We start from the raw sequence: 25,337 nt of genomic DNA on the forward strand, positions 1-25,337 counted from the left end.
ACAACAATCCCCAAAACTTAAGGTTTCTGAAGGATTTTAATCATTATATTTCATGGCAAAGTTTAGAGATAGAGAGTGGGGACATGCAGAAAATGCTATTTTTTGTGTTCTATGTAGTTTTTATTAATGTTTTTAATTATAAATTTTAAAATTTGTAGTTAGCTTAATATGCAGGACATTTTGCTTAATAATAAAATGTATTTTAGAGTTAATTTTCATGCAATTTTATCCATATGATGTTCTGGGGACAGAAATGTCACCCACTGTACTAAGACAGTGATATTAAATGACCAAACTCTGCACACATCATATTTATATACCATACTATGTTATAGTACATATTCGGTGGTATATGGCTCATAGATATTGCATACAATTGCCATTCAGGGTTACAGATTTAACATAAACTAATAAAACTTAATGTGGTGCATATTCGTCAGTAACAGTTAAAACAGGGACGATTTCTGGAAATGTATTGATAAACTAAATGTTTTAAATTCAGAATAACCAGTAGCGGTTCTGAGTTCACCACAGGTTCAATCCACCCGATTCCCAAAGCACTGATTCGAAACTAAAGATTCGGATCTTTAGGGCTGTTTCTCAGGCGCATGCGCAGTGCCGCAGCGACTCAGCGCAACATGGCGGCCGCCTATCTGACCCACCAGCAGAAGGTCCTGCGACTCTACAAGAAATCCCTGAGACACCTCGAGTCCTGGTGCATCTTCAGGTGAGGGTTAGCTTTATGAATGATAGGTACAGGTGTATATATTTGAATCCGTGTTTATCGGCCGATCTGAGAACATAAACACTGCGGTAACTCCTGTGTTTGGTTAGATATGAACTACATGACCTTTCCTGCACATTTGCATCGATGTAAAGTGACATTGAAATATGCTAGGATGCATTTACGTGATGGCGATCGCTTTGATCAAACTGTAAGTTAATCCATTTCAGTTTCTCGTGTTCAGAACAGGCGTTGGCTTGCGTCTTTTGTCGTTCTAACTTCTAGTTGTGTTGATATTGAGTCCTCTCTGTCTGGGGTCTCAGATGGTGTTTCTCACTTTGCTGACCCCGGGCTGACCTCTTCTAAAGCCGGGTCTAACCCGGGCAGAGTGTGTGAAAGGGCCTATCTATAGCATTCATTTTATTTCTCGTGCCACGTCAAAAATAGTTTTTGCGTGTAAATGATACAAGAAATATAATTCGTGCTATAGTTACGCACTTTGTGGGCGAAAACACATATTAAACGGGTAACACTTATTCTCTCTCTCTATCTATCTCTCTCTCTCTCACTCTCACACACTCTCTCACACACACACACACACACACACACACACAACACCAGTTTTGTACTAATTTCTATAGAGCTGGTAAGTCCCGCCCCTTCCGCTAACCCCACTGTATAGAGCTGGTAAGTCCCGCCCCTTCCGCTAACCCCACTGTATAGAGCTGGTAAGTCCCGCCCCTTCCGCTAACCCCACTGTATAGAGCTGGTAAGTCCCGCCCCTTCCGCTAACCCCACTGTATAGAGCTGGTAAGAGCTGGTAAGTCCCGCCCCTTCCGCGAACCCCACTGTATAGAGCTGGTAAGTCCCGCCCCTTCCGCTAACCCCACTGTATAGAGCTGGTAAGTCCCGCCCCTTCTGCTAACCCCACTGTATAGAGTTGGTAAGTCCCGCCCACACGGCAGGATAATTAGGCCGATTTTAGCCCCGATTCACCCCTTCCGACAATCTTAAGGATGCTCCGATATCGTAAAATAATCTGATCAGATATTCCTGCCGTGTGTGGTGTGTTAAGACTGCTCTCGTCTAGTGATCGACCGATGTATCGGTTTACCGATATTTTTCCCGCTATTTAAGCATTTTCCCATAATCGGGTATCGGTTTTGTAATATCGGATTCGCCGATAAACGGCGCCATCTTGTGGCCGTTTTGAGAATTCCGCCATTGCAGCCGGCGTCTGAGGAGATCAGTCAACAACAACTCTGTGCACAGGTAAAACATATGTTCTGCTTGCTTTGCTTTAATTATTCTACTTTATTTAACATAACAGACATGCAGAAATGAGATCTGAGACATGAATGCCTGATATAGTTTATGCAGCTTGGTTCTTAAAAATTGAGACGAACTCATGAGTCACGTAGCGAAATCAGTCATGTCCTGCCCCAATAAAGACGTAACTTTACATGAATTAAATAAAACAGACATGAATGAGTGCATGTTGAAAATAAAAGCGCTGAATTTAATTCTCTATCTGTTGTATTTGATCACCATTAGTCTCGGAAAAAAAGTTCGTTCATATTGCTGCGCACTCACTGGGTTGATGACCAGGAATGCTCAAGCACGGCCACTGAATGAAACTTTTGACAAGATTATCTTGTTTAAACATCCTAGATTATATTATCATTTACTACATAGCAATTATTTCGCTAATACAAAGTAAATATACTGCTTTGTGGAAATTAATTATTTATTATCTCCACGCATGATCGCGGTTGAGTAGGCTAAGTTATAGTTCTGTGTAAATGCATAGATAAACAGCTCTTTGTCAGAAAGCATTTCATTATCTAGACCGACAAAACCATTATTAATAATTATTAACATACTAGTTGGAAAATGCAAATATGCTGTTTTGTTTGTTACTTTCCTGACAATATTATATTCCAGCTAATATTATTCAGTGAATTAATATTACCCAGTGAATTATTCCTCACTCTTTAAACCTATTAAACGGCACATAAACCTTCTAAAACTGTTTAAAATAAATTACATTTCAATACAAAATACAATACAAAAAATACCTCCAACATGTGGAACCACTTAAAGATACATCACTCAACTATCTTTGAATATAGCCTATGTTAGAATAATTTTTGTGCTTTATTTTTTACCTCATCAAAGCTTTTATTTTTAAACAAAGACACTTAGTAACAGTGCACTTTATTTTTTGGACTCAGACCCCTCTATTTATTTGTGTATAAATATAAAGTTTTTTTTGTATGCAAGGAGGGAGTGATTGTTATAAATAAAATGGTTTGTTCAGTTCATTTGTGTTGTAATAATTGTGTCAAAAACAGAAGTATAACAGTAAATAAATATCGGTTCTGCATATCGGTAATCGGCACATAAACATGCAAATAATCGGTATCGGTTGTAAAAAATCAATATCGGTCGATCACTACTCTCGTCTGCTCGGAAGGACTTCGGGACCGCTCCGATCTCAAATCGGGGATATCCAACATGTTGGATTGTTTTGGCCCGATTTCTCCTCGTGTGTGGTGTCCCCGGGACAAACGAGCACGCAGCCTGCGGACTGTGGCGTGTAGATTTTTCTTTCATCCTTTGGCTGCTCTATACTATAGCATTTTATCACGCTATCATTCATTCAAGTGCTGAGAAACAATTCAAGCGTGATAAAACGCAAAAAAGAACTTAAATCTGTCCTGGCGGCGCGCTGTCTGTAAATCTCCTCTCTGTGTGATGAACACACACACACACCAGGGCTCGAAATTAACTTTTTTACTTGGTAGCACTGGTGCTCCCAACTTCAAAAATTTAGGAGCACCCACCAAAAATTTAGGAGCACCCACCAAAAATTTAGGAGCACCCACCAAAAATTAAGGCACCACAACTACAAATTATATATTAACAGATTTTATTTCATCCTGTGGCCAAGATATGAAATTTGGTCTTCTGGCTCTATATCATCTCACCCCGATGATATTGGCACATGATTTGTCATTTGACATAAATTTAGTGAAGGCAAGCTCTTCTTTGGCGATGGTGTATGTGGTGTTATATTCATAGACAGTATGGTTATATTTGACGTATCCTGCCGATTAAAAGCCTTAATAATTGAACCTTATTTGTTTGCCACACACCTGTCCCTGCATTTTTTGCTTGGCACTTGGCACTCTATTGCTATTAATATGCTGTATTAATCTTTGTTAATCTTAGTTAATAAAAATACAGCTGTTCATTTTTCATTAATGTTACTTCACAGTGCATTAACTATGTTAACAAATAAAAAATTTTTTTTTAATAATGTAGGCTATTAGTAGCCCAAATGTTGAAATTAACATTAACAATGGTTAACAAATTAACAAAGTGCAGTTTATTAATAGTACATGTTAACTGTGTTAACTAGAATTTAATAAGTGGAACATTATTGTAAAGTGTTACCGATTTGTTATACACCGATTCAGACGTCTCGTGAGTGTGTTGGACAGATCAGTTGTTTTAACCATTCATTAAAGTGAATCGGTTCAAATGAGTCATTAGTTCGCGAATCGGACGTGTCATTAGTGGACGTGTAGCATACGGGAAGCGTTGTGTGATTATCCCGGTAGTTTATTTTTTAGCACAATTCACACTCCACGGTAATTTAGGAGAAAAAAAATCTCCGAATGCTCCACGTGAAACTTCGATCTTCCGCCCTTTTTCTATCGTGTCAAATGATTTTGATTAATATGCGCGAGGGAGAGAGAGCAAGACAGCGCTCGTGTTGTTTGAAGACGTGAGAGTGCGCGCGCGGCCGGGGCTTTCTCTCGTCAAGCGCAGCAGTCACTCACGCACCGATCAAAAGGCTTTGGCGGCCGCCAAAAAAAATCAATGCAGGAAAAACCCCGAGATTGGTTATATAACGTTGGATAGAATGACGGTCCGGCCATCGCGTATCAGCGCACATACACACTGTGAAGTAATTTGCAAACGTTTTTTAGAGAAATGAAAACAGGTCGCACCACAACCATTATTTGCACTCGCACAAATGCTCCCAAATATATTTTTAGGTCGCACAGATTAAATTTCAGGAGCATATGCGACCAAAATGGTCGCAATTTCGAGCCTTGCACACACACACACACAGGACTCATGCGCTCAGAATGCCGCTTCAGACAGCGCGCTGCCGCATTGAGTTCTCTTTCACGCTTGAACGGACAAAAACACACAAAAGTATGCCAAAATGTTCACTTTGTCAAGTATCCTCGTAAGCACAGTATTAAATTACGTTTGATCTCGAGGGATTTTGCGAGATTTCCCGTCTGACCTGGGAATGCTCGGGAGTCAAATCGGTTCGTGTGTGATGTGTTGATTTTGCCGTGTGGCTGCGCACCACACACTGCACGACCAAAACTGTTAGACCCGTGATTTGTTATCGCCGTGTGTGGGGTCTCTCAGGTTTGGAAAATCGGCCGACAATTTTAAAATCGTCCCGTGTGAACCAGGCTTGACCGAGCTGCTCTGATGCTCTTATCCATAGCTCTTATCTTATACTAACTAGCATGGGAACAGGCTATGAATAAAAGACTAACACAATGATGAGCAAGTAAAAATAACAATCACAATAACGTGGTTTTACTGAATAATTAAGTAAATATAATTTAATATAAAATATAATATAAAGAAACCTCACTGCTTGACTTGCTACTCTCTGCTGACTCATCTTCGTCGGCCACCGCAGCTTCTCCTTCGAGTTTGCAATTTGAGGGATAGGCCGTGAGTGACGGACTGTTTGCAATTCGCAAATCTCACCACTAGATGCCGCTAAAAATCACACACTGCATCTTGAAACTATTCTCCTAGTATTGTTTATTTATATTTTTCATTTAATATGCCTATTATGATCAGAACTTTTGCCAGATTTCAAAGCATACTTGAAGTGAAGATAATAGGTAGACGCTCAGTCTAGGTGCTAATTCTGGGTTTATCACCAGGTTCACTCAGGAGTGTCGGCCAGAACACCACTTAAGGCCAAATATTCCAGAGTATGAAATGACGAGCTGAGAGATAGTTCTTATTATTCTGTTTATTCTTTCCTCTTTCTTGTGTAATTTTCAGTGTGTAATTTAAGTGTGGTTTCTATACAGAGAGAAATAAAATACAAATGAATAAAGGAAACATATGCATACACACAATTTCTCCTTAAGCACTAATATACATTACAATAAACAATAGTCAGAATATGACTATATATATCTTAAACTCTAAAATGTAGGCAGAGGAAGATTCAAACACTTACATAGGATTCTCAGATTTCCTATGCATTAAGTCACCAATAACGAACTTTCTGTCATCTATGATATAGCTACTCAATAGCCTAGATAGCCTATAATGGTCCAGATAATAATATTTAACACAACTTACTTCAGATTTTACTCAACCACAAAGTACTGATAAGTAGTAAAGTATAAATCAGGAGGACCGAAGCTAGAAAGTAACTTCCGAACGCGAATATAATTATAATTAACACAACACTCGCGTAGCGACCCTCAAACTCCCAACTCTCATCCATATCAAATAACAGAAATAACAGCTAACAAAGAAATGCAATATCACGAGTAATACAGCAGAAATACTTACTTTTCTCATTGACGCACACTCCGAGGAAAATGTCGCTCACAATGAGAATCCAACTGACTGACGATCTCTATCGTATTGCGTACTAACTTTGACAACCGACCGACTATCTTTCATACTGCATACCAGAGTTTCCGCTAGAAAAAAATGGTGGTATCAACATATCTCCAGGCATGCCCGTCAGTCAGCTCCTGTATCTCGGCCACGCGGGTGCCCACAAAGACCTTAAACCGGCAGGATTCAGACCTCAGCCATGTCAGCACCGTTGTGGAATCTGACCAAAGGGTTGTCCGATCAATGTGGATGGTAAGCTCCCTCTTCAACACCTGTGAGAGCTGTGCACTAGTAAGGGCAGCACAGAGCTCTAATCGGGGCATAGAGTGAAATCGCTTAGGCGCGACTCTGGAACGGGCCATCAGGAATGACAGATACACTTCACCGTGTCTGTCAGTGGTCCGGAGGTACGCCACTGAACCATAAGCCTCTTCTGAGGCATCGCAAAATACATGCACCTCTCTCTGGAGACCGGAGATGTCCACGGACTTTGACAAGTACGGTCGGGGCAGAGTGATTTGAGGTAAGACTTGAAGTTCTTCTTCCCAGTCTTTCCACTGCTGCAGAAGCTTCTCCGGTAGTAGTGGATCATCCCATCCCCTGTGTTTGTCCCAAAGGTGTCGGACAATTATCTTAGCCCTGGTGGTGTAGGGTAAGATGAAGCCCAAGGGGTCGTACTGACTCGCCAGCACCTTGTAGATATTACGCATCGTGGGGACACCGTACTCCACATGACGATGCTTGTAACCAAGTACATCAGTGTGGAAGAGCCAGCTTAGCCCTAGAGTAGATTCTGGGGTATCTGTCTTGTTCTGAGCCAGCCATAGCTCAACACTAGCCGAGCAGCTCTCTTCTGGTAGGTGACTTATTACACCTGGTTCGTTGCTGGCCCACTGACGTAGATCGAAGCCTGCAGACGCAAGAAGGGCTCGTAGTTTGTCGACTAGATGCCTCGCCTCAGCAATTGTGGGGACACTCTGGAGGCAGTTATCCACATAAAAACATTTCAGAACGGATATCCTCACATCTTCATCTGGCTGGCTATTATCCGAGACATGGCGTTGTAAGGCGAATGTGGCACAGCAAGGGCTACATGTTGTACCAAACGGTATCACTTGCCACTCATACACTGCAGGAGGTCCTTCTTGACTGATGTCACGCCAAAGAAATCTGAGCAGAGCACGATCTTCTGGGAGGAGGCGAACTTGGTGGAACATGCCTCTAATGTCGCCGCTAACTGCAACTGCATGCTCTCGGAATCTTAGCAGAACTCCCAGTAGTGATGCTCCTAAGGTCGGACCAGGTAGTAGATGATCTTTGAGGTTCTGCCCTCGATACTGATAGGAGCAGTTGAAAACCAGCCTATTCTTGCCATTATGGCTCACCATATGGTGAGGGATATACCATTCCTCACAACCTTCCTCGTCTGAAACTTTCGGTTCACACTTGATGACAGAGCCCGCCTTTATAAGTTTCTCCATCTCCACTCTGTAGGCTTCAGCCCGTGCAGGATCTCTGGCAAGTTGCCTCTCTACACTCCGTAAACGGCATGACGGCTTCTTTAGTAGCCTGAAAGAGCGGCATGTCTTTCCGGCGGAGCAGTGGGGTGGCGTAACGGAGAATGCCATCAACCTCCACCCTGATGGTTTTGGTCTCCAGGATGCTGATGGCCTCTTGGTCCTGCCTTGAACGAGTAACTAGTTTCTCGCTTCTGAATGGGACAGTGTCGACCTGCCATAATCTCTCAACATGTTTCATCAGCTCGCTCACCTGGGGTGTTACTGTTGTAAATAGACACTGCTGTGGTTGGGCGAGGTGACAGACTACACTCGCTGGGCCCTGTAGAGTCCAGCCCAGCCTTGTGCGAATGGCAACAGGCCCACCTGGAGGTCCCGATCTGACAGGTTCAATGGGAGTGACGAGATGGGGATGGTCACTCCCAATGAGAAGCAGAGGCTTGATATTTATAAGAGTCCGTATGGGAAGGCCAGTGAGGTGCTTGTAGGTTTTCCGGAGTTGATCCATGGGGTAAGTATGGGCAGCTAGTCCAATACGACCACTGGTGAAGGCACCTACAATCTTGAACTTGGTCTTTGGCTTTGACGGCGAAGAAATGGAGAACGACACTGATGCACCACGGAGGGTCTGCACTTCATCTCTAATTGTGCATAGTGGTAGATCCTCCTGAATCCCCTGCACACCTAGCTTCTCTGCAGCATCTGACAACAGCATAGTTCTCTCCGAACCGTCATCAAGTATGGCATAGTTGATTGATTGGTCACCATAGTGAATGCGGACTTTGACAACTTTCAGAAGGACCCGACTGCTTTCAGTGGGTCTGTCCAGATACAGAACCTCTGTTGGGCCTTGGCTTTCCGCTGCCGGTGTTGACACTGCCTCCTTGGGTGACCTCACATTCACCTCATGCAGAACCTGAAGGTGTTTCCCTTGGCAGAGGCTACATGTCTTCTTTAAGTTGCACTGGGCCGCCTGGTGTGGCCGTGCACATCGCCAACACCTCTTGTTGCTCCTTATCCATTCAGTCAGCTGATCCTTTGTTAGCCTGGATACCTCTGTACACTGGCTAAGGTAGTGTTCCTCATTATTGCAGAATGGACAATATGGCTTGCTCTTGTTCCCTTTAAAGGAGCGGCTTGGCACTGGAACCTCAGGTTTCTTAGCTGTATCTTTCGCACCATCAGGGCTCGCAAAATTTCAAAATCGCTGGTAGCCCTTCGGGCAGGCACTCTTCAGATTTTGGTAGCCCGAAATGAATTTTACTAGCCCATATAAAAAGACTACAATTTTTAATGTAGAATATTTATGAGTCAAAACAATGAATCAAAAACTTTTTCAAAACACAAATATCAACAAATATGCATCTGGTAATAACTGAACTGAAATTTGTGTGACCAGTATGGAACATGAATCAGTCTGTGTCTGTGGCTCAGCCCCCAATGAGGGTATGATAAAATAAAATAAAAGTAACTCTTTAGTTTAGGGTCTAATACTCACTATTAACTAGTTTCATTAACATGGAGATGGCAGGGCTTTTTCATCACTGAGGTCCTGAATGTGAGATATGCTAGTTAGGGGGGTTCGGGGGCTCCCCCGAGAAAATTTTGATTCCTCTGATCTACATATGTGCATTTTAAGATGTTTTGAAGGGCAAAAAAAATTGGATAACAATAGCTTTAAAACCATGTAAGTGGGCAGCTGATTATTTTTCTCTCCTTATTTTTCGCATCACACTCCTATTCTCTTTGTTTTTCTCTTGCTCTGTCTCTTCCCCTCCTAAAGCTGAGCTTTGACTGATATAGGCTTTTCATTTTTGTCTGTCAGTGAAGAAAGTTAACAAAGGGTCAACTGATAGATTGATTTATGAATCATTTTCTCAGACACGTTAATTTACTGAAAGCTTCTAGGAAAGCTAGGTAGCCTAACTAAGTTTATTAAATTCATTCACAATATGTACACATTCATTATTGATCTTATTCTTAATACAGGGCCGTAGACAGGCAAAGAGGTCCTACATTTAAAGTTATTAGGGGGTTCAAATTTTTTATTTCTCTGATATGTCCATTTCAAGATGTTTGAAGGCCCAAAAAGGATAAGAAATAGCTTTAAAACCATGTCAGCGGGCAGTAGATGATACCTGCTCTCACTTCTTATCCATCACTCTTTCTTTTTCTCTCAGTCTCCTCATCTTGCCCTGGTTCTTCCCCACCTAAAGCTGAACTTTTTTAATTTACTGAAGGCTACAAATTGTATATTAATTCTCAACATGTACACATTCATTATTATTCTTGTGCCTATGATGAAAATGGCTTTGTTAATGCTAATGTCCCCTCACAATGACAGTAAACTAATTATTAGTCACATTACAGGCCTATTTTCAGTTCAAAATGGCGAAATTAGACAAAAGTATATTCATTTGCCTGATTATTTTTGTCATTTGTTTCACATTTATGACCTAAAAAAGCTGTTAAATATGAAATGTTTAGTTTAGCTACTTACATCTTATCTCGCACTTGACCGTAAACTGAAGCGAGTCGCTCTGCTCAAATTCGCGCTCACCAGCTTCTTGTGAACATAAAGCCCGCCTACTTTGATTTGATTGGTCATCTCAAATATTCTGACATTGACGAGCACCACCGACCAATGAGTGACAGACCAATGAGACTCAGATGAACACACGCACACCCTGTTCTCTCTCTTTCTGACGTGCGCGCCGCTGCGGATTGAAGATGAAGAACGCGCTGAATCTGATTATAACAAGACTGAAGCGAACACTATTTCAGATAGCCCGTCGGGCAGGCCGGTTATGCATTTTGGTAGCCCGACTGGAAAACACAACGCCCCGGGACGTCGGGCAGGCGATTTTGCGAGCGCTGACCATGGAGGACAGTGGTAGGTTGCTTACCCTTCCTACCCTCATATCTGGACACCGGCTTCTCTCGAGCTCCTCTCACAGCTAACTGTCCTTCAGAATCATGGCACCAAGACTCGTATTTCAACCAATCTGAAAGATTAGTGTGGGTTTGTGTGCTCTGATGGTACATGCAGCGGCGAAACTCCGCTCTCTGCTCAGGCGGCAACTTGCTCAGCAGACGAGCAACATGTGAACCACACTGTAGTTCTACTTCACCCTCGTGGCCTAGTGTCTTCAGCATCCCCACCAGTGACTGTATCTGGAGTGCAAACTTCTCAAATGCAGCAAAGTCTCCCCGCCTTATGTCTGGTGAGTCCATCACAGCAGCAATACGCCTCAGCGCTATCTGATGTGGTTGGCCAAACTTGTCATTCAGGGCAACCATTGTGTCTGAGAAGGGTGTTGGGGAGTTAAGGTAAGCATCTGCTATTAACCTGGCTTCTTCTAGTTGTAGGTGATCAACTAACACTTGGTATTTAAACAACTCAGATGCATCATGTGGTAAGAGGTTACGAACTCACTTGGGTCCCGACTTGAGAAGTTGCGGATCGTTGGGCGTAGCCCCCGGTAATTTGGCTCTGAGACGTAGTTATGACCCTGAGGTGAGCTAAAGGGCAGGGGCTGTGTCCATGCCATGCCTGGATGTCGCTGTTGGGGCGTTAGGTTGCAGCCAAGCTCACTCCGTTGACCACCATAAGCCGTAGGGTACTTGGGCTCAGCTGGAGGTAATCTGTGTGGCTGCGGAGGAAACTGAACGGGCTTGAGCCAGGGCGATAGATGACGGACAGTGTCATCCCATGGCTTTGCAGTAGGAAGGGCCCCGAGTGCTAAGTGATTAACTTGTGGCTGACCCACATACATGTCAGGAGCTGGGGCTGGCAGTGCTTCTTCCTTAATTCTTGGAACCTCATCTATTCTCCTAATAAGAGATGGTGCCATAGGTGGATCTGGCGGAAGCTCGTCCATTACTGGGTCTGGCCGTGGTGGTGCAGGCCAATCATCCTCTTCCTCAGCTCTAGATTCACTTTCAACAGATGGCCGTGGCGACATCACCGTTAACTCTGGCTTTCTGGTATGAATAGAGGTAGGACTCTGCATGTTGCGAACAGCATCTACTAACTGTCTCATGTCTGCTCGCAATGCTCTAAGCTCGACTAAGTCTGATGCCATGTGCCGCTGTGTCTGCTGCAGGAGGTGTCTTTCATGACGAATGTCATCTAACTCATCTCGGCACTCCTCCTGTGGATGTATGGGGTGCAGCGCTGAAGGTAGGGGAGTAGAGTAATCTCGTAGCTGTTCCCTAAACTCTCTCTCTGGAAACTGCTGGGGGGCTAGCTGATTCTTCTGGCTGTGCTGTTGGTTCTCCGCCCTATAGCCCAGGTCCATCTCCTGAAGAATAGCATCCCGCCTCTGCAGGCGAAGGGGAGAGTCATAAAGGGGAGGTGAGGGGTGTCATCCTGGCATTTCCCTCCTGGTGAGTACTCTAATTCCTCTCTGTACCTCTCACCGATGTAGCCTCGATAATCGACCTCATAATCTGCATAGCGCACAGGTGGGCGAATGTGCCGCTTGGGACGTGTACCACAAGCATCATACTCTGGATGTAATTCCATCTCTGACGTAAACCCAGTGATCCGGCTCGAAGGACCATCAATGAAGTGAAGATAATAGGTAGACGCTCAGTCTAGGTGCTAATTCTGGGTTTATCACCAGGTTCACTCAGGAGTGTCGGCCAGAACACCACTTAAGGCCAAATATTCCAGAGTATGAAATGACGAGCTGAGAGATAGTTCTTATTATTCTGTTTATTCTTTCCTCTTTCTTGTGTAATTTTCAGTGTGTAATTTAAGTGTGGTTTCTATACAGAGAGAAATAAAATACAAATGAATAAAGGAAACATATGCATACACATAATTTCTCCTTAAGCACTAGTATACATTACAATAAACAATAGTCAGAATGTAGGCAGAGAAAGATTCAAACACTTACATAGGATTCTCAGATTTCCTATGCATTAAGTCACCAATAACGAACTTTCTGTCATCTATGATATAGCTACTCAATAGCCTAGATAGCCTATAATGGTCCAGATAATAATATTTAACACAACTTACTTCAAAATCAGGAGGACCGAAGCTAGAAAGTAACGTCCGAACGCGAATATAATTAACACAACACTCGCGTAGCGACCCTCAAACTCCCAACTCTCATCCATATCAAATAACAGAAATAATAGCTAACAAAGAAATGCAATATCACGAGTAATACAGCAGAAATACTTACTTTTCTCATTCACGCACACTCCGAGGAAAATGTCGCTCACAATGAGAATCCAACTGACTGACGATCTCTATCGTACTGCGTACTAACTTTGACAACCGACCGACTATCTTTCATACTGCATACCAGAGTTTCCGCTAGAAAAGGGCTAACTCTATCATACTGCATACTAACTGCGTGACGTCACATACAATATACAAACCAGCGCGCGCGTCCGCTATCCTATTACAAGCACTGAATAAACGGCAGTAAACGTCAAAACATAGCTCACAATATGGTCAACTGTATTAAATAATAGCAACACTAATATAACTTTGGGCCTTTTCTACAATAGTTATAAATACTTTATTTGCGATTTCCTCAGATATAACGTTTGATCTGTACATCGGCATCGGGGAATAGCATTATGATCTCGTTCACGGTAGAGAAATCTGCTTACATGTGCTAAACTAACTTTGACTTAAATGTAAACCCAGCTTTTGTGTCTTTATCAGCTTTTCCATATTCTAGGGGTGTCACTTTTGTGAACAAATCCTGTTAGATTTTTGAGTTAAGTGTTCATTGAATCGATTGTAAAAATTTATTTTCCATGTCTAAAGACGTTTCCATTTTAAGCGGCTAATATGGGGAAATCCACGGACGACTAACAGGCATTCGGGCGAGCGTAGAGGGCGCTGGAGACGCGCACAAGTCAGCAAATATTCCTGATGAGACAAACAGGAGTGCAACATTCTCCAAACACATAGGCCTATAAGCAGAGTGGCCTGCCATAACATCACTGACACTAGGGCTGCACGATTAATCGGAAAAAAATCACGATCTCGATTCCAACATAAATGCGATCTCATTTCTTAATGATGGCGATTCACTTCCGTGTATTTCCCTGCATTCAGATCTCTGCAGAAAAAGCAGCCAATTACAATTCCCTTGTTGTACAGCCTACCGAAGTTAATGAAAAGTGTATGATAATAATAATATTCAAGTTGTACCGGCAAAAGTGCGTGTTCAGTGCTGTTAGCGAGTGTCACGAGTCACCACAGCAATCAGCTAACCGCTTACGTTTCTGTGGTAATCTAATAGTTACAGCTCCTGCACTGGAGTCAAGCAGCTGCAGCTTGTTTAAGGTAATGGCGAAAACCATGTTAGAACAGCAGCGAAAATGTAAAAGTAGGCTATATAAACTTTAATATATCCTTTTATTGAAACGGTGCTTTGCTGTCCTTTTACTTACACTTTTGCGCAGAGACAATTTTATGTCCTATAATGTGTCGTATTTTTGATAATCCGCGCAGATTTCAGTTGATGATTCTGTTTAAAGTTATTAATAACAAATCATGGATGAAAGAGAAAGAAAAGAGCAGAATGTGCTTTATATCGAAAATAAATATTAAAAGCGCGATAAGTCACGAAAGAGAACTGAATTATACTGACAGGAAGCTGTGCGCGCTCCGAGCGCAACACGGACAAGCAGTCTTTGTCTCCGGTTGCGCGTCTAAACGGCCAAATAAACACAGAAATATTTCAAAACGCCAAGTCGAGTATTCCCGTAAACACAGTAGATGCAAGTACTATGTACATTCTGTGCCAATTGGAGCAAAAAGCACAGGGTCTATTTAGTTATTTTTATTTAGGCTATTATTGTATATGTTAATGTTCTCTTATGTTCAACAACATAAAGCTTTAAAATTATTCACTTTAAGGGGTCTAAAATAAAGAAAAGAGACTATTTTTGTTACTCCTGCACTTTATTATACTGAATGTCATTAGTTTTTTTTTGTTGTTGTTTTTTTTGTACTTGAGTGCAATAAATATTGGTTGAAAAAATGAGAATCGTGTAAGAGAATCGTGATCTCAATTCCCATGGAGAAAAATCGTGATTCACATTTTAGCAAGAATCGTGCAGCCCTAACTGACACACATCACTGCATTCTTCAACATGGCTGTGTTTACCATTAGAAATGTCAAACTAACTTCGCCTGCGTATGCGAATGTAGACCGTAGCCCTAATCGGTCTCTGTATGCCTGAGACTGTCTGACTCTGAATACCGGCAGAGTTCACAGTTTTATAGTAAAAAGAGACAGAAGTATAGTCTGCTGTTATGTGTGTGACGCAAATCTTCACATGATCAGTAATATCACGACATTCTCTTATACACCTGAAACACTGACGGCGGCCGGCGCCGCTGCTAATGCGGCGGCTCTGAACCCGTTGACTAGAGGAGGAAAGAGCCTCATATGGAAATATTTTCGATTAGGCTAATGTCACGCTGCCATCAGCGGCCATTCACAGCGTGTTTTTTGCGCGTGCAAATTCGATATTGCAAATGTAGGCGCGCGGCTAGCACACTCATAATAGAAGCGACGCGGCCGCTAGTTTTTCCAGGCGCGCCTCTGTTCATGGCTGCATAGCATCGGCAGACGCCGCGGGAGAGCTAGCGCTAGTGGAAAGGAGAAAGCGGTACGAACTGTGAAATTGGTACCGAGAACCGTGGATTTGCACTGGTATTGGTACCGAATACTGAAATTTCGGTTCCTTGACCACACTATTAGGTAGTTATAAATAGGCTAATCACAAACAGACCTTTTCTACGTTTAAGGCGTTTAACATACTGTAGGCTACATTCTCTTTCACTCAGTACACAGACGAGTTCTGATCACTTCCACAGTCTCTGACGAACGGCTTCAATAAAGTAGGTCAGCTAATATTGAGGAAGGTCTAGTTGAAATAAGGTTAGGATTAGGGCTGGGTATTGACACAAATTTCACAATTCGATTCGATTTCGATTACGATTCGATTCAATATTGATTATTTTGGATATCAGGTACAATACATTGCATATTTTCTCAAGGAAAACAAATCTCTTAACTATTAGCTATTGTAAACTATGGGAGTCAGTGGTAGCCTATAGGCTTCATTAGCCTACTGTAATATTGAAGGTAAAAATTAACTGATTTGTATACAAACACTTAAATTACACTTATGTATTTTTATAATAATAAAGTTCTATGAAATTATATAAACATTTAAATGGTGGCTGTCATAAAAAACTTTCCAAATTTATTCAAACATGCATTAAATAGCCTATTGAAGAACATTAAAAATTATAATGAATATGTAATATGGTGCATATAATAAAGGCACAATATGTACCTTTTTTGCTTTAAAAATAGCAAAAATCACTAAATCTGTTATATATATATTTTTTTTTAGTTGTGTACTTACATTATCCCGACTGTTTCCAACAACTTTCAAACCAGGAGAAATTTGTAATTTAATTCGAGAAACGTCCCGTTTCTTTATTTCCGTTTTGTCGCAGTCAGTGGCGTCATATCCACGTGTCCCTGGTTTCCGCTCGTGCTGCCATAGCAACCAGAGCCCTCTGATAGTAACCAAGGCGACAGACGCAGACAACTGTGGAGTTCGTAATGTCTATCTGCACGCTGTTGTTGCTTCGTTCAAACATTATGGACCATGGCAAGCAGACTTTGGATAAAAAATGAGAACTAAAACGAGAATCAATATCAGCGCGGTGTTTTCGAGATGCCGAGAGCTCCCATAGACAGCATATAAACGAGAGCTCCACGTCCGAGACTTCGACCGCTCCTACATGTACTTTATTAAACAGGTGAGCACATTTACATAAAACTAATCAATGTTATATAACGTTAGTTCAACAATGATAAAATGTTAGAATATGATCTGTATGTTATTCTAATGTTGATCTAGCTCACTGCTAGTCTCATACAGACAAACTAACACATACATTTCAACACATTCAGATGCAGTTTAGTGTGATAGTGTAATGTTGGACCAGGTGAAACAGCGCTTCGTTACCTTACAAGTTTAATTTGTCTAATAAACTGACCTGTGAGTTGTAATTCTGCACGTGTAGTTCGGTAGAATGAAATGTCCATATTCTTTTATATCCGCGGGACTCGCGTCGCGTGTGGAGCTGATAGCTGTCTCTTAGCAAATCCCGACCGGCTTCATATCACAGTCACGATAAAAGCATCGATGTATTCAGTCATCCATAAACATTATTAGATCGGTCGGCTTGACGTTGACGACAAGATCCATAATTCTTAGCAAATGTTGCGGCGGAAGAGAAGATCACGTGCTTCTCTAGAGCTGAGCCAGAGCGATCTCACGCCACAGCGATCCAAAACGGCATTTGTTTTTGAATTTCGTAAGAAAATGGACGTAATTTGAAATCTGAGACTTTGTTTCATATCAATAGTAACAAAGCACAAAGATTATTGCGATTTATCGGATGGGATGCGCTACAATGTTCCATTCATTCGTCAACTGAGAACAGGATGACTAATCGACTCTTGGGATTTAAGAAGCGATATCGGTTCATAAAAATGAGAATCGATTTAAATCGAGAAATCAATATTTTTTTACCCAGCCCTAGTTAGGATAGCTACGTTAATATTCTTTATCGGGTGAGTTGCGAGTGAGATGTGTGTGGTAACTGAGGGAGTGACAGAAGAATAGGTCTGTTGTTTTGGGACACCTACACTGCAAAACATGCCTTTCTTACATAGTATTTCTGTCTGGTTTCCAGTCCAAACATCTAAAAATTCTTAAATCAAGATGCATTTACTAGATAAGTAAAATTAGATAAGATATTATGTCTTGTTTTCCAGAGGAATTAATCAAAATTAAGTGAGTTTTTGCTTAAAGGAACACTTCGACTTTTTGGGACTTTAGCTTATTCACTGTATCCCCCAGAGTTAGATAAGTCCATACATACCTTTTTCATCTCCGTGCGTGCTGTAACTCTGTCTGACGCTCCCACCGCTAGCCTAGCTTAGCACAAAGACTGGATGTAAATGGCTACAGCTAGCATACTAATCCCAATAAGTGACAAAATAACGCCAACATTTTCCTATTTACATGTTGTGATTTGTATAGTCACAGTGTGTACAAATAACAAGGTCATATGAGACACAGCCATTTTTTAAACGTTTAAATACTAGGGGTGCAACGGTACAGATAGCCCACGGTACGGTCCGTACCTCGGTTTTTGGGCCACGGTCTCGGTACATGTTTTGTGCAGAAAGAGACTGCTATTTCATCCCAAAAATATGTTTTATTTTTCTTATGAGCATAAACAGAATGTCACAGTAGGAAGAACATCAATGTATGGAATAAATTAACACTCTAGTCTGTACTGAACAACACTAAGTAATACAACCTCTTCAACTATCACTTATATGAAATACAAAATGTAAACAAACACACTTCAAAATATTCAAGTGGATCCCAATTCCAAACCTTGATAACTGGTATATGAAGTGATCAATGTGAAAGAAAAAGTGCACTTTTACCTTTAACAGACATAAATTAGCTTGTGCTTTGAATAAAAAAAAGCAGAGCAAAATAATATAAAAACACTGCATTCAGGATACAAAGTGCAATGTTATTTACTCATCCACTATTGAGACATTCTTGTGCAAAAAGATGAGTCTATCAACACAGTCTGGTGCAAGGCGAGACCGGTTGGCACTAACGATGTCCCCAGCAGAAAATTCTCAACTTTTCAGAACGCCGCAAGCGCACCGTAGGTCACGTGACAAGAACCAAACAGAGCGCAGCTGATGGTTGCTTTAGCAACGACAGACGCCTCCGGAGCGCAACCGCCCTAGCGCTTTGGAAAAAGGAGAACGCGGCGCGCCTAGCGTTTTCTACGCGTTTTTAGGCGCGATATGTGAACGGCGCCTAAAGCAAAAACTAAAAGGATCAGCGCGAACTCAATGGCAAAACCGAAGTCCCGCGGGACACGAGGGTAGATTGTACCGTGCAGGGCTGACCGAACGGTCCGGGATTTTACCGTGTACCGTTGCATCCCTATTAAATACTGAGAACTATTTTCTCAGAAGGCGAAGCACTGCTACTTGGGCGGAGTGATTAGCACAGCACCCGAGAAGCGCCGTGGTGAGGAGCAGAGAGTTCGCTCAGAGTTGGAGTAATAGAGTCAGCAATTACTAGATAATAAATGTATAGTTTACAATCATGGGTGTTCGCTGCATTGTAAAGAGCTACGACAATAAACAGGGGAGACCAGGTAATACCATGATGTTTCATAGACTTCCAACCAAAAACGCTGACCTGATGAATCAATGGCTACTTGCTCTGGATATAGATCCAAACACACCTGTAGACATCATCAAGGACTATCGCGTTTGCTCAGAACATTTCACTGAGGACGACTATTTTGAAAAAATGGAATTTGCCACACGGACCATGAAACGTGTGCTGAAGGATACGGCCATCCCATCGATAGTAAAGACAGGACAAAGTGGATCACCTGCGGCTGCGGTAAGTGTTCTGTTATGTGTTTAGATGACTAGCCTACTGTTACAGTGCCATTAGCTAGATGTAATGTAACCTTAGTGACACTATTACATGAATAGGGTGCTCACTACTATTACTGTACGTTCACATCGCCGCCGACTTGAGCTGCAAAGAAGCTCTGGCCGCCCTGTCAAGGACGCTTGTCAAAAAGTACGGGGAAGCTTGTTGACGCTTTGGCCGCTCTGAAGTCTGTGTCACACCATGAAATGTAAACAGAAAAAAACAAGCAATATATTGACACTAGAAACCTTTTATAATGACAGCATTTTTATAACCGTTTTGGTCACATTTGGTCGGGAAAACAAATATTTTGATTATATGCGCGAGGGAGAGAGAGCAAGACGTGTTGTAACGGTGAAGGTAAGTGCGCGCGCGGCCGGGGCTCTCTCTCTTTTGTAACTGGTCCCTGTATGAAAATAACGTCATATCATAAATGATAGGAAACCCAGCAACAGCGATTATCAGTTTCTCCTCCATTACAGTTGTTCCCGGGCTCCATGGATCCCCTGTAATGTTAGTATTGTGTTGTCACAAACGCGCTCTATCGCTCCAGTAACAAATAAGCGGCGCTAAAGCTAACTTTCAGGACTGTAGCCTTCGACTTGCTAATGAATTGGAGGAAGGGAGGGCAGTTTTCATTTTTGAGAAACAGTGACCTTGTTTGTGAAATAGTAGGCTATTCCCGTTCTGATTCTCCCCTCGACCTCAGTCTGTTCGGCATCTTGTCTATCAGCTTCCAAAGTTTGTAACTCCTCGTCTGTGTATTCTGGCTCTAAACGATATGGTTCTGGATCTTGGTTTGATACCAAATAAAAATCCTCTTACAATTCCTCAAAGTCAGCCATGATCACGAATCACATTCGCTACTAGCTAGTTAGTCACGTTGGTTTTGTTGACGGAACGGCGCTTCTCGGGTGCTGTGCTAATCACTCTGCCCAAGTAGCAGTGCTTCGCCTTCTGAGAAAATAGTTCCCAGTATTTAAACGTTTAAAAAATGGCTGTGTCTCATATGACCTTGTTATTTGTACACACTGTGACTATACAAATCACAACATGTAAATAGGAAAATGTTGGCGTTATTTTGTCACTTATTGGGATTAGTATGCTAGCTGTAGCCATTTACATCCAGTCTTTGTGCTAAGCTAGGCTAGCGGTGGGAGCGTCAGACAGAGTTACAGCACGCACGGAGATGAAAAAGGTATGTATGGACTTATCTAACTTTGGGGATACGGTGAATAAGCTAAAGTCCCAAAAAGACGAAGTGTTCCTTTAAAACAAGCTAAATGATCTGTCCGTGGGGTGAGAAAAATAATCCTAATTCAAACAGAAACAAGATTACTTTTCTTACCCCATGGACAGATAATTATTGATATAATCATATACATTTATATAATTTAACTTTTATGGCACTTTGTATATGAACACACAAAAGAGTTGAGGGCATGATTTGAGAGGTTTAAGTGCTGGTAAAGAAGTCCCACTCATGGTCTTCACGGTCAGAGATGACCAGCACAGGAGATGAACGGGAAAATACAGAGAATGTTTTGTGTACAATCTAAACATCATCAGTTTCTGTTCTCTTCCAGGGATAAATACCGGTTCTACGCGTGTCTGCTGCGAGCGCGCTTCGACGAGAACAAGCATGAGAAGGACCTGGTGAAGGCCACGCTGATGCTGAAGGCCGGAGAAGAGGAGTTCTGGAGCAGCCAGCACCCGCAGCCCTACCTGTTCCCCGACTCGCCCGGAGGCACGTCCTACGAGCGCTACGAGTGCTACAAGGTGGGGATCGCGCAGACGCTTCGCTACGAGCACTGCAGGGTTTGCTGTGTAGAGGAATGTGTGCTGGTCTAATTACCAGTGCGAGACTAATGTCCTGCAAGTACTCGAGTTTTAGAAATCCCCGATCGCAGTGTACTTGTGTCGAGTAACCGGCAAAATACGGGAAGTGGCGCGCTCCATCGACGAGAGTCCATGAACCGCATTATTAGACTGCACAGTGTATTAAAACCATTTAATATATGTCCTGCATGTGTAATATACGTGCGCTGTTATCGTGTGTGTGTGTGTGTGTGTGTAGACCACGTGTGTCTCAGAGCGGCTGCGTTCAGTCAACGCTGATGCACATGCACTGGTACCACATCTCTGAGCATGGGTTTGGGTTGCTTACCATTTCATCAGATCTGTAAATCAACACAGGAGGATACACCAACATGTATCCCGACTTAATGTTCATCCGTTTTATATTTCATCTGCAATAACAATGTGGACTTTTATAAAGATCTGATTGGCCATTAGCTTTAAATGCATTCAGGGAACTACACTAACCTTTTCCACTGGTGGCACTTGCGCTACTAACTTTTTCAGTTACTGGCGCAAAACATGATTTGGTCGCACAAATTGTTTATAGTAAGCCGCTCTGGATAATAATGAACAATAATGAAACTGTATTGCATACAGATGTGCTTTTTATTTTACTTGCCATCTTTTAAACCACATGCCTTCTTGTTTTTGTTTTCTTTAACATTGGTTGGGATAGATTTACTGCAATAGAAAATACCATACACAATAAAGTGCAAAATGGATTTCAACATGCTATGGTTGGCACAGATGGGCAGACTCCTGAACTCTTAAGTAGTGATGCACCGATGTGAAAATTGTGGCCGATACCGATAACCGATATTAATATTGCTGTTATGGCCGATACCGATATTTACCAATGTCGATATCTCTGTATAGAAAGCAAATTTACTGATAATCAAATAAAGAGATTTTTTTTTTTTACTTTAGAAATGACTGATATTGGGCACCTTTACCTGTGTGCAAAATGTGTCACACATAGGACACACATGCATTATATTGCATTGCATTGCATATAATGTGTGCTGGTCAACTTGTCAAAAATTAAGAAACCCCTAGAAAACAGTAAAAAAAAAAAAAAAACAGGAACATTGTGTACAATTAAGATAGGCTACTTAATTTATTATTCCAATATCCAAATATGATACTAAATAGCACAGGGAAACGGGCTTCTGTTTGTGACGTGCTGTCTTTGCGTTTGAACACTGCACATTTTAAACAGGACACGCATTAGCTGAATAAATGTTAGCCAATACAAACATATTTATAGAAAACAGTTGACAATGAATAGACAGGAGTCCAATAATAGCATAACGAATCACTTATTCTAAAAATAATATCAAGTATAAGTTAGACGAATCCGACATATGAGGGCTGTGTTAACAGTAAAACGTCCGTCATTTAACGAATTTTAAAAACACGGATGGATAATACAGAATGCTTTCTGACATTTTGACAGAAAAAAAAACAAGCAAGAACAAAATTTTAACTATAGCCTGTCAATTTTCATTTTACAATTATCTTCTCTCTCTGTGTGCGCGCGCGTCCGTATTAGAGAGAGAGAGCTTGCACAGCACTGATACAATGGTACGTTTTAATCTAAGTAACGGTCGCGGGGCTGAAGCCAACTTGATGTGTAGAATGCTCAGAGCACGTTATAAAACGTATTCTTAAAATACACATTTCTGTTTTAATAAATGCTCATAGTAAATCATAGCATATTGCCTAAAACATAGGTACAAAAATAATCAGTGATACATTTGCGACCCATTAAAAATTAGGGTTGCAATGGCATTTCAAAAGGTCGCATATGCAACCATTTTGGTCGCAGTGTAGATCCCTGGCATTATTATACATTAATATGAGGAGAGTCTCTGCTTGAAAGACCCGCGACTGCAGATCAACGAGCTTCTGCATTTCTCTCCGATGATTTACATGCCAGTTTACCGTTACACATGCCAGTTTGCTGTTACACATGCCAGTTTACTGTTACACATGCCAGTTTGCTGTTACACATGCCAGTTTGCTGTTACACATGCCAGTTTACTTTTACACATGCCAGTTTACTGTTACATGCCAGTTTACTGTTACATGCCAGTTTACCGTTACATGCCAGTTTGCTGTTACATGCCAGTTTACTGTTACATGCCAGTTTGCTGTTACACATGCCAGTTTGCTGTTACACATGCCAGTACACATGCCAGTTTACTGTTACACATGCCAGTTTACTGTTACATGCCAGTTTACTGTTACATGCCAGTTTGCTGTTACACATGCCAGTTTACTGTTACACATGCCAGTTTACTGTTACACATGCCAGTTTGCTGTTACACATGCCAGTTACACATGCCAGTTTGCTGTTACACATGCCAGTTTACTGTTACACATGCCAGTACACATGCCAGTTTACTGTTACACATGCCAGTTTACTGTTACACATGCCATTTTGCTGTTACACATGCCAGTTACACATGCCAGTTTACTGTTACACATGCCAGTTTACTGTTACACATGCCAGTTTGCTGTTACACATGCCAGTTACACATGCCAGTTTACTGTTACACATGCCAGTTTACTGTTACACATGCCAGTACACATGCCAGTTTACTGTTACACATGCCAGTTTACTGTTACACATGCCAGTTTACTGTTACATGCCAGTTTACTGTTACATGCCAGTTTACTGTTACACATGCCAGTTTGCTGTTACACATGCCATTTTGCTGTTACACATGCCAGTTACACATGCCAGTTTACTGTTACACATGCCAGTTTACTGTTACACATGCCAGTTTGCTGTTACACATGCCAGTTACACATGCCAGTTTACTGTTACACATGCCAGTTTACTGTTACACATGCCAGTACACATGCCAGTTTACTGTTACACATGCCAGTTTACTGTTACACATGCCAGTTTACTGTTACATGCCAGTTTACTGTTACACATGCCAGTTTACTGTTACACATGCCAGTACACATGCCAGTTTACTGTTACACATGCCAGTTTACTGTTACACATGCCAGTACACATGCCAGTTTACTGTTACACATGCCAGTTTACTGTTACACATGCCAGTTTACTGTTACATGCCAGTTTACTGTTACATGCCAGTTTACTGTTACACATGCCAGTACACATGCCAGTTTGCTGTTACACATGCCAGTTTACTGTTACACATGCCAGTTTACTGTTGCACATGCCAGTTTACTGTTACATGCCAGTTTACTGTTACACATACTAGTACACATGCCAGTTTGCTGTTACACATGCCAGTTTACTGTTACACATGCCAGTTTACTGTTACACATGCCAGTTTACTGTTACTTGCCAGTTTGCTGTTACATGCCAGTTTGCTGTTACACATGCCAGTTTACTGTTACACATGCCAGTACACATGCCAGTTTACTGTTACACATGCCAGTTTACTGTTACATGCCAGTTTGCTGTTACACATGCCAGTTTGCTGTTACACATGCCAGTTTGCTGTTACACATGCCAGTTTACTGTTACACATGCCAGTTTACTGTTACATGCCAGTTTACTGTTACATGCCAGTTTACTGTTACATGCCAGTTTACTGTTACACATGCCAGTTTACTGTTACACATGCCAGTACACATGCCAGTTTGCTGTTACACATGCCAGTTTACTGTTACACATGCCAGTTTACTGTTACACATGCCAGTACACATGCCAGTTTGCTGTTACACATGCCAGTTTACTGTTACACATGCCAGTACACATGCCAGTTTACTGTTACACATGCCAGTTTACTGTTACACATGCCAGTTTACTGTTACATGCCAGTTTACTGTTACACATGCCAGTTTACTGTTACACATGCCAGTACACATGCCAGTTTACTGTTACATGCCAGTTTGCTGTTACACATGCCAGTTTGCTGTTACACATGCCAGTTTACTGTTACACATGCCAGTTTGCTGTTACACATGCCAGTTTACTGTTACACATGCCAGTTTGCCGTTACACA

General features: G+C 41.8%; 1 protein-coding gene across 1 annotated transcript in view; it reads left to right on the top strand.

Annotated features, from left to right (window-relative positions):
- Positions 1–597: 597 nt before the first annotated feature.
- ndufb9 (NADH:ubiquinone oxidoreductase subunit B9) overlaps positions 598–25,337 on the top strand; it is a 39,684-nt gene continuing 14,944 nt past the window's right edge. Inside the window, exons 1-2 of the mRNA XM_079894860.1 lie at positions 598–727; positions 21,072–21,264. Of these exons, the coding sequence (XP_079750986.1) occupies positions 609–727; positions 21,072–21,264 (312 nt within the window). The 5' untranslated portion in view covers positions 598–608. The remainder of the gene's footprint in view (positions 728–21,071; positions 21,265–25,337) is intronic.

Source organism: Squalius cephalus (assembly GCF_949319135.1).
Source record: "Squalius cephalus genome assembly, chromosome: 15".
Classification (NCBI taxonomy): domain Eukaryota; kingdom Metazoa; phylum Chordata; class Actinopteri; order Cypriniformes; family Leuciscidae; genus Squalius; species Squalius cephalus.